This window comes from Macaca thibetana, chromosome 8, assembly GCF_024542745.1.
Source record: "Macaca thibetana thibetana isolate TM-01 chromosome 8, ASM2454274v1, whole genome shotgun sequence".
NCBI lineage: Eukaryota > Metazoa > Chordata > Mammalia > Primates > Cercopithecidae > Macaca > Macaca thibetana.
In genome coordinates, this window is record NC_065585.1 from 20,048,385 (window position 1) to 20,059,593 (window position 11,209).

Consider the following 11,209-nt stretch of genomic DNA (forward strand, 5'->3'; position numbering starts at 1 on the left):
ACCAACAGATTAGCATCTCACTAAATAGCTCTTTGTATGGACATGCCTTTCAATATGTCAGATATCAGATCTTTTCTTAGTTAAATTCATGTTTAAGAAATTCAAGTCTTTATGCCTCTGAAATACAATGCCTTTTTATGAACTGTAGACAGTGGATTTATTTATTTTTATTTTTATTTTTATTTTATTTTTTTGAGACGGAGTTTTGTTCTTCTCGCCCAGGCTGGAGAGATGGTCTCGGCTCACTGCAGCCTCTGCCTCCCAGGTTCAAGTGATTCTCCTGCCTCAGGCTCCCAAGTAGCTGGGATTACAGGCACATACTACCACGCCTGTCTAATATTTTTGTAGTTTTAATAGAGACAGGGTTTCACCATGTTAACCAGGCTGGTCTCAAACTCCTGACCTTAGGTGATCCGCCTACCTCGGCCTACCTAAGTGCTGGGATTACAGGCGTGAGCCACCACACCCGATCAGATTTATTTACTCTTTTTTAAGTACACTTATTTATTTATTTTATTTTATTTTTGAGACAAGGTCTCAGTCACTCAGATGGAAGTACAGTGGCACAATCTCAGCTCACTACAGCCTTGACCTCTCGTGCTCGAGAATCCTCCCACCTCAGCCTCCTGAGTAGCTGGGACTATAGGTGCATACCGCCATGCCCAGCTAATTTTTTGTGGCGACAGGGTTTTGCCGTGTTACCCAGACTGATTTCAAACTCCTGGGCTCAAGCGATCCACCTGCCTTGGCCTCCTAAAGGGCTGGGATTACAGGCGTGAACCACCGTGCCCGGCCCTAGACAGTGGATTTAAAAATCAACCAAGTATGGTCCACCTCAGTAAGGATTCACTGTCCAGCTTGTAGAATGTGAGGGACCTTTGTTTTGATTCTCTTCTTTAATGTTTAGGTAGCTAATTGTGGTGTGAAAGAGACTTATTTTGGTTGATGTTCTGTTCTTTCAACAAGATTCATGTGCCAGCTGTGTATCTGGGACCACGATGGGAAAAGTAACAATATAGTTAAGGAGATAAGACTAATATTTATACATGAACATCTAATATTTTATGTATGATTGTATGTCAGAATATTCAGTACAAACAAGAGACACCAAAGCCTTTAATATGTCTGTTCTTTCCAGGAATATAACCCTAATTTATTTTTGTCATTGGTCAGAATATTTTTGTAGTTATATAATAGATACCCAAGTGTTTCCTCTGCCTTCAAACTTTATATGCAACTAAATGACATTTTAAAAAATCCACTATAGATTTTAGTTTACTTTAAAAGCATTATAAGATCATTTCTACAAATGTAATCATTTTTTCTTAACTAGAGATTTCTAAATATATTTCTTCCTTACAGTACTTTCCTATTTCATAAGCTTTTTTAGGATGAAAATGTGGAATTTCTTTAATGTCTTTATTCTCTCATTCAAAAGTAATCATTGATTCTAGACACTATATCCATGACAGTGTCAGTGGTTGTCACAGAAGGTAGAGCATGATCTCCTCAATAGTACTTGCTGTAGGAGGGAGGGAACCAATGTGTGTTTGAAATCTGGCTTCACTGCTTATCACCTATGTGACTGTGGCCAAGTTACCCGCAAACTGAGTGCCCAACAGGTACTGAGTCCCTTTCTATATATTGGTCAAAATCAATTTAAAGGGCCATCCCAAGCGTAATGTAAAGGTTCATCTGAAGATTCAGAGATTCAGGTTCTGTCTCTGTTCTCCCTATGTTAGTATTCAATAGGAATATATGATTCTTGATAATGAACTGTCAGTGCAGAAAGACTCTTCTTTTCATTAAATAATAACTTTTTGTTGACTTCTCATTCTAATATTTTTTTTCATTGTGTATATGATTAGGGCCTGGCACCTTGATTGTAAAGCTACTTATGGAAAATATCATTGTCCCTGGAATTCCCAGATCTTAAAACAAAACATGACACAACAAAATCTTTATGGATCCTAGAAATATAGTATTTATAACTGACTGTAATTCTTCTCATCAATAAGACTGATGTGTAAATGCAGGAACTAAATTACAGTAGGACTGAGGAAGGAACAATTGTTTGGTATCTTTGTGGATATTCAGTTGCTCATATAAGGATGGGACTGTCTCTAGACTCTCTATTCTGTTCCATTGATGTATTTGTCTTTTCTTATGTCAGTAGTGTCTTGATTATTGAAACTGTTGAGCCTTGAAACTGTATATCCAAAAAACATTTATTTAACCTTGTAAACCCTGTTCTCAAGATTGACCTATGAAATGCATACCTGGCTTGGTCTGTGTTTGAAGAAAGAAGCTTCTACAACAACTAGAGCTAGTTGTAGAAGTGTTTGTTGTTAACATCACTCTTGCTTTCCACCTGGAAAGGATTATTTCTCCATACTGAGTCCTGTTAGGATTATTCCTCCATGTTCTGAATTGCCAAGGCCAAGGTTAGGTTATTCAGGATCACTTGTTTAGGCTTCTCTGGTTTGGGGAAGAGATTTCCCGGTCTTCACAAGAACCCAAATATGGGATCTGAGGGTCTGTCTAACCAGTTAACTTGATAAGAAACTGCCAGCCCTTTGTCCAAAGTGGTTGTGCCAGTTTCACTCTCACCAAGAGTGAGTATATGTGTACTCCACATCTTTACCATTATTTGGTGGCATCAGTCGTTTTCATTTTAGCCATTCTTCTTCTTCTTCTTCTTTTTCTTTTTTTTTTTTTTTTCTTTTTGAAACAGAGTCTCACTCTGTCACCCCGGCTGGAATGCAGTAGCGTAATCTAGCGTAATCTCAGCTCACTGCAGCCTCCACCTCCCGAGTTCAAGCAGTTCTGCCTCAGCCATCTGCGTAGCTAGAATTACAGGTTACAAGCATGAATCACCATGCTCAAGTAATTTTTGTATTTTTAGTAGAGACAGGTTTCACCATGTTGGCCAGGCTGGTCTCAAACTCCTGGCCTCAAGTGTTCCACCCACCTCGGCCTCCCAAAGTGCTAGTGTCTTGTTGCAGCTTTAATTTGCCTTTCCCTGATGATTAGTGATTTGAGCACTTTTTCTTGGGCTTATTGGCCATTCCTTATATCCTTCTCTGTGAAGTGCCCGTTCTAGTCGTTTGCTCATTTTTAAATTGTTTGCATTTTTATTACAGACTTGTAGGAGTTATATATATATTATGGATACAAGTTCTTTATTAGATATATGTTTTGAGAATATTTTTTCACAAATTGTGGCTTATCTATGTATTTCTTTACAGGTAACTTTAGTGAGCAGAAGTTTTTACTGTTGATGGTGTCCAATTTATCCATTTTTTTCCTTTATAATTACTCCTCGTGTCTTGTCTAAGAAATCTCTGCCAGGCCAGGCACAGTGGCTCACGCCTGTAATCCCAGCACTTTGGGAGGCCAAGACAAGAGGATCACCTGGGGTTAGGAGTTTGAGACCAGCCTGGTCAACATAGTGAAACACCTGTCTCTACTAAAAATATAAAAATTAGCCAGACGTGGTACCACATGCCTGTAATCTCAGCTACTTGGGAGGCTGAGGCAGGAGAATTTCTAGAACCTGGGAGGCAGAGGTTGCAGTGAGCCGAGATTGCGCCACTGCACTCCAGCCTAGGTGGCATAGTGAGACTCCGTCTGAAAAAAAAAAAAAAAAAAAAAAGAAATATCTGCCTTCTCCAAGGTCACAGAGATGTCTTCAATATTTTTTCTGAAAGTTCTGTAGTCTTCCCTTTTACATTGAGGCCAGTCGTTCATCTCTAATTGTTTTTTGTGTACAGTGTGAGGTAGGGGTCAAGATTTATTGTTCCCCCATAAGGCTATCCAGTTTCAGTACCATTTGTTGAAAGATTTATCTTTTTTTATTATTTGGTTTATTTGTGGTTATTCAATTACTCATGTAAGGGTGGGACTGTCTCTAGACTCTATTCTGTTCCAATGATCTATTTGTCTGTTCTTACACCATAGTGTCTTGATTATTGAAACCGTACAGAGAGCTTGAAATCAGGCAACCTAAGCCTTCCGACATTGTTCTTTTTCAACATTGTGTTTCTTCCTGAAGACTCTAATCTCGTCTCTGGTTTCCCATGCAGCCATCCAGGCAGAGGTCAGAGTCTCCACATTTTGGCAGAAATCTTTAGTGTAGAGGCAGGTGCAGTGGTACACACCTGTAGTCCCAGCTTGAGCCCTGGAATTCAAGGCTGTAATGTGCTATGATTGCACCTGTGAATAGCCATTGCACTCCAGCCTGGGCAACATAGCAAGACCCCATCTCCAATTTTTAAAAAAATCTTTAGTGTAAAGGCCAGGTTTGGTACTCATTCACTTCATAAATGTCCTTCTTCCACTGTCTTGATTTCTGCAGATTCTTTATATATAATACTCAACATTTGTTTAAAGGTATTCTAAAAATATTTTATCCAGCTTTTCTCTTAAGATAGCAGTTCAGTGTTATCTAGTGTGTCATGCTGCCGTTAACAGAAGACAGTTGTAGTGATTTTTTTTTCTCATTTACATTTATCTATATCTTTAAAAATTGCTACAATAATGCATGTTAATTGAGTAATTCAAAAGAACCAGTAATGATAATTACAAAATTTAGTAACCGTTTTATTGGTTTTGAATCCTTCAGACTGCTGGAATATCCCACCAATCCTGTGGGTAATTCAAATTATGGCCCAGAATTGTCATTCCCTCTAAAATATCATCTGCCAGAGAGTATATGGGCCCCAAACATTTTGACCTTCACAGCGTTAATATTTAATGAGTGCTGCCGAAGGCAGGTACTTCACGCGGTGTTGCAACTTGTCCCCTTTCAGGAATGGTCTGCCGAAAACCGACCGACCCAGTTGATTGGCCGCCGCTTGTCCTGGGACTGCTCACTCTGCTGAAGCAGTTCCATTCCCGGTACACCGAGCAGTTCCTGGCGCTGATCGGCCAGTTTATCTGCTCCACGGTGGAGCAGTGTACAAGGTACAGAAGACCAACCAGGACTACATGGACTTCTTGTCACAAAACCTAACCCAAACCTCGTATTGCCAAATTCCTCTTCTTATCGCCCTAATAGAGATGGGAACTGGTTGCTCACCCTTGTCTATAAAGCAAGTCAGGGCACACCTCCTTGTTCAGAGCAATGATGGGTGTGCCCATCCTTAGTCACCCTGCCAGGGGAACTCCATCAGGTCTACTCACAGTGATTTTCCAGGAGTGACTCAGGACCATGATTAGTAATTACCATGGGGAAGAAAGTGCAGCCGTGTTCCTCTGCACTCTTGGATGCAGCTCTTCAATCTCGGCAAGCCCCTGCACTCCTGCCGGACCACTGCCAAGAGATGATTCCACTCACTTCAGTGTGAGTCAGAGAACATGTCAGTGTGTCAAAGCCTGGGCAGTGTCTGCGTGTAGAGAAGCAGATTTCACAGGAGTTGCTATTTGATACGGTGCTTATAAAGCTTTAATTCCTGCCAGTTCTTTTCCCCTGCCCCTAAATGTGGGTTTTCTGGGATAAAGAAAAAAAGTTATTTCCATGAGATGCTGGGTCCTGCGCTGCCTCCTCTCTATCCTAAAGCGTCAGCCTGGCTAAATAACCTTTGCTGTCATGTCTGCTTGGTCATTTTTGCCACTATAATGTAAAAAACAAATCAAAGCGGCTGGGCATGGTGTGGCTCAAGCCTGTAATCCCAGCACTTTGGGAGGCCGAGGCGGGCAGATTACTTGAGGTCAGGAGTTCAAGACCAGCCTGGCCAACCTGGTGAAACCCCATCTCTACTAAAAAAAAAAAACACAAAAATTAGCCAGGCATGGTGGTGGCCACCTGTAATCCCAGCTACTCAGGAGGCTGAGGCAGGAGAATCACTTCAACCCCGAAGGCCTTAGAGATTGCAGTGAGCCAAGATCGCACCATTGCACTCCAGCCTGGGTGACAGAGCAAGACTTCATCTCAAAAAAAAATAAAGCAAACCAAAGCGATCTTCTAAGTGCACACAAAATACTACTGACTCCTAAAAAAGTGTGGGACCTGCTAGGTGTTGAATCATGTCAATAGAGGGAGATGAGTCTGAACAGATAGCAGGGATCGTGTTGTAGGTGCCCATGGAAACGATATAGAGAAGCTCACATTTACCCTATAGGGTAGGCCCCTGAAAAGATGTGAGCAAGGTGACAACTTGACAGGAATCAAGAGCATGCTCAATGTTTTTGTTCATCTTTGACTTCATTAGGTAATCTGTTGGTAATTTAGTCTTTCAGGATTCTGACCAAGGACTTACGATGTGCAAAGCAGTTAATTGATCTAAACTGTTCTCTATTATAGCCAGAAGATACCTGAAATTCCTACAGATGTTGTAGGAGCCCTTCTGTTCCTGGAGGATTATGTTCGGTACACAAAGCTACCCAGGAGGGTAAGTGATAGATAGTAAAGAACAACATTAATGACCGAGTTGTAAAAAGATGCTAATAATAGTGGCCCTGGACTCATCAGGAGTGAAGTCCAGTAGGTCATTCACAGCAGATGCCTCTGCGCCTCTCCACTGCTCTGCCACCAGCTCTGAAATGTCCCTGCCTTTTCCCCCGTGGGAAGTGCCTTGCAGAGTTTAACACAATGCCCCTCCCACCTCTTCTTCCTCTCCACCATGTACTCCTGTCAGCAACTCACCTGGTTCAGGAGTTAAGTGAAATGGGCAAGCCAGGAGACAATTCCTTAAGTGGCCAGAGGAAAGAAATAATCATGGTGGTTTGTTCTTTCTCTCTCCACTGACCTGGTTCCCACAGCAAGTACAGTTAAGTGCATGCCACAACTAAATGTAGATATGAGCACTGTTTCCAAAAATGACAGACTACTTTTCACCTACTGAGACATTCTTTCCTCTCCCTTTCTCACTAGTAATTCCACTTTGTTAAGTTTTAGCTCAAAGTGGACAGCTCGATATTGAAAAATAAAAGACTTTCAATAGATACTAAAAATCCTTTGATTTTTAGAAATTAGTAGGTTAGTATTCAAATATACTTTCTTACAACACAAACCAAAGATGAACTTTTAAAATTAACTAGCAGTGTCGGTACGTAATAGTGAAATGTTAGTGGCATTTCCATTAAAGCCAGGACCGCCACAGTGTCATGACAGCTATACAGACTCTTGCAACTACTTTTGTTATACAGGTGCAAGACAATAAGAAATGAAATGAAAATAAAATGCATATTGGGGCCCGGCGCGGTGGCTCACGCCTGTAATCCCAGCACTTTGGGAGGCCGAGGCAGGCGGATCACAAGGTCAGGAGATCGAGACCACGGTGAAACCCCGTCTCTACTAAAAATACAAAAAATTAGCCGGGCGCGGTGGCGGGCGCCTGTAGTCCCAGCTACTCAGGAGGCTGAGGCAGGAGAATGGCGTAAACCCAGGAGGCGGAGCTTGCAATGAGCCGAGATCGCGCCACTGCACTCCAGCCTGGGCGACAGAGCGAGACTCCATCTCAAAAAACAAAACAAAAAAAAAAAAATGCATATTGGAAAGAAGACAAACTCTGTATTATTTGAGATTAATTGTCTTCTCTTTTTATTTTTCCATAAGTTCTTGGGATACAGGTGGTATTTGGTTACATGAGTAGGTTCTTTAGTGGTGACTTGTGAGATTTTGATGCACCCATCACCTGAGCAGTATCCACTGCTCCATATTTGTAGTCTTTTATCCCTCACCCCCCTCCCATTCTTGCCCCCAAATCCCCAAAGTCCATTGTATCATTCTTATGCCTTTGCATCCTCATAGCTTAGCTCTCACATATCAGTGAGAACATACGATGTTTGGTTTTCCATTCCCGAGTTACTTCACTTGTAAGAAGAATCTCCAGTCTCATCCAGGTCACTGCAAATGCTGTTAATTCATTTTATGGCTGCGTAGTATTCCATCGTATGTATATACCACAATTTCTTTATCCACTCGTTGATTGATGGGCATTTGGGTTGGTTCTACGATTTTGCAATTGTAAATTGTACTGCTGTAAACATGCATGTGCAGGTATCTTTTTTGAATAATGACTTCTTTTCCTCTGGGTAGTTACCCAGTACTGGGATTGCTGGATAACTGTCTTCCTTGAATACCCAATAGAATCATGTGAAAAACTGTTAAAATAATACAGAGATCAGAAAACAAGCTGGCTACAGAATAAATGTATGAAATAAATACACTAATCAATCAAAAAATACAGTGTGAAAAAGGACCTATTCACAGAAATAACAGGGAAATAATATAGCTAAGAATAACCTCTACAAGAAATATGAAAGAGCACTTTATTAAAAAACTATAAAACTTTCAAATATAAAATTTGAAAGTCCGTATTTCTGAATGAGGGTCCTTGAATATTACAGAGATAACAGTTCTTTCTAGTTTATAAGTTTACTGCAGTTACAATTGAGATTTCAGGTACTTTTTTAACTTCAAAAAATATACTTTTTAAAATGTCATAGAACTTAAGCAAGTACTTTTTTAAAAAAAAGATATTAAAACATATCAAGTATTAAGACATTATAAAACTATAGAAACCAAAATAGGATGGTACTGGTATGCAACTCAATAGAAGGAACAATGAACAAGAATATGTAGCGTAGAAACAAACCCTGTGCATACAATGGTACTTGAGGAAAAGTAGCATCTCAAATTAAGGGAGAAAGGGAATATTAGTCCATAGATGCAAGTTCACACAGTTAAAAAATAGCAGCTTCATCCCCTTTACATCTTCTGTGTTATCAAAATTAATTACAGATAAAGAGTTAGTGTGAAATATGAAACAAATAAATTAGCTGAAAAATTAGGCAAATATGTATCAGCTCTCAGAACTTCCTAAACATAAAACCAAAAGAAGAAACTTAAGAAACAGATTTAGAGATTTGATTTTTTATAAATGCTGAATGTAGTTAAACAATTCTGTGTCAGTGTCTCTTAATTAAAAAACAAAAGAGGAAATACTAACAAAGGACGAGTTTCCTTGATTTATAGTGTGCTCTTCAAATCTTCAAGTTCAGTAAGAAAAAGATGTCCACGCCGATAGAAAAAAAGCAGGGAAAGGGCAAAGGATATTAATAGGCAGTTTTCAAGAAAGGAAATAGAAATGACAGACCTTTGGGTTCAAGGGACAAAGATCCAAAGAAAAGGAAAATTACTATTTCCACTTATCAGGTTGGTGAAAAGTGAAATGTTGGGCCCCCATTATTCGGAAGCATTTGGAGAAATGGGACTCCTCAGTGCTGTTAACTGGAATGTAAAATAACAGCCTTTGAGGAGGGTAATTTAGCTTTATCTATTTTAAAAAACATTTGTAATATACTTACCGTGATCCCAGCAATTCCACTGCTAGGAATTTTACCTGCTGGATATATGTGCAAAAGTTCACCAAGATATGTGCACAAGGATGTTCATAATATAAGATTTAGCAGAGGTAAAGAAGGACACAATACTATATGATCCTAATTTTGAGTGTGTATATGTGTGTGTGTGAGTAAACTGGAAGAATTCAATACAAAAGTTACCAGTTTTTATTTTCTCTAAGAGATTAAGATTTTAAAATGTTTTTAAATTTTAAGCTCTGGGCTACACGTGTGGAACGTGCAAGTTTGTTACATAGGTATTATACATGTGCCATCTGTCACCCAGGCTGGAGTGCAGTGGCGAGATCTCGTCTCATTGCAACCTCCACCTCCCTGGTTCAAGCAATTATTCTGCCTCAGCCTCCTGAGTAGCTGAGATTATAGGCATGTGCCACCATGCCCGGCTAATTTTTTTATTTTCACTAGAGATGGGGTTTCTCCACGCTGGTCAGGTTGGTCTTGAACTCCTGACCTCGTGATCTGCCTACCTCAGCCTCCCAAAGTGCCGGGATTACAGGCATGAGCCACCACACCCAGCCTAGGTTTTAAGCCCCGCATGTATTAGGTATTTATACTAATGCTCTCCCTCCCCTTGCCCCCCACCCCCTGTAAAATTAATTTTTAAAGTCTTCTGCATTTGCAAAATTTCCTCTCATTAGCAGGCGATACCTTTTTGATCAGAAAAAAAATTAAACACTGCTTCTAAAAAATACTCATCTCCAGCACTTGGAGATCACCTACCTCTACATTCTACCCAACTCAGCCCAATTTATTCTTCTCAGGGCTTTGCCTAAGAACAGTTCAGGAACGTATGCCTCTGAGGCCTTCCTGCTCTTCCCCTTCTGGCCTTGGTTTCTCATTCTCATTCCTGCCCTCCTCTACCTCTCCATTCCTGTCACTTGCCAGCCATCCTGGTTTTCCTTTGTTGGTCATCAGTTAATAAAGTGTGTTAGGTGACCTGAGTACTTGTCAGTACTTCCCAGAGGCATGAACATTCCTCGCAGATCAAGGTGCCTTTAAGAGCCAAGGAGCTCACGTTTGGAGGCGGGAGAGCTGTACTGCGTCCCCTCAAATGTTAGCAGTGCCAAGAAATGAGACTGTCGTCCAGAGGGCACCAGAAACAGAAAGGGGCTGTTTCAAGGCGTTGTCCGCCCATGGGAGTCTCCTCTTCCGTTATTGACCTTGCTCCAAGGATACCTTCTCTTTTTTGTGTGAAAATTTTCAATTTATTCAACTATAACACCATGAATAACTTAATTCTTTAATTTTTCAGGTTGCTGAAGCACATGTGCCTAATTTCATTTTTGATGAGTTCAGAACAGTGCTGTAACTGTTTTTTCCTACTTCTTCAATGGAAGGATTGTTCTTAGATCTTCCCATCATCACTAAAATGAATTTGAAAATGAAAAGAAACTCAGTTGTTCATATAACTGCATTTTTTGCTCTCCATTATGGGAAACTTCAGACGTTCTGAGTAAGATATATCTCATGGCATTAGTTAATGTAACTGATAGTGTTTAAATCATGGTATTACATGCAATTTATATCATGTAAAAGCAGAACACATTTTTGTACTGCCTCTCATAAATGCCGACTGTAACTGTTATGTATAAATCCATTTAGTTTTATGTTCTAAAGAACTATTTGTGCAACTCCAGATTTTCAGTAAAATAGTATTGCCAGTACCCAAAGTCGTCTCTCCTTATGATTCAAAAATTATATATTCACCCTGTAAAAAACCCTGTTTGGAAGGTAAGAGATGACTCTGCTCGATATATTAGTTCACCCCCAACAAGCTGGCAGGCACATGGTGATAGCCAGACGAGTAGCAAATGGAGTGGCCACACAATGTGTGTCATGT

The 11,209-nt window shown here is 40.2% G+C and overlaps 1 protein-coding gene across 2 annotated transcripts in view; it reads left to right on the forward strand.

Annotated features, from left to right (window-relative positions):
* The window catches only part of WASHC5 (WASH complex subunit 5), a 64,348-nt gene extending 53,315 nt beyond the window's left edge, over positions 1 to 11,033 (forward strand). For both annotated transcript variants that reach the window (XM_050801688.1, XM_050801689.1), the window contains exons 27-29: positions 4,812 to 4,965; positions 6,305 to 6,392; positions 10,622 to 11,033. In XM_050801688.1, coding sequence (XP_050657645.1) covers positions 4,812 to 4,965; positions 6,305 to 6,392; positions 10,622 to 10,678 — 299 coding nt within the window. In that variant the 3' untranslated portion in view covers positions 10,679 to 11,033. The remainder of the gene's footprint in view (positions 1 to 4,811; positions 4,966 to 6,304; positions 6,393 to 10,621) is intronic.
* Positions 11,034 to 11,209: the final 176 nt, after the last annotated feature.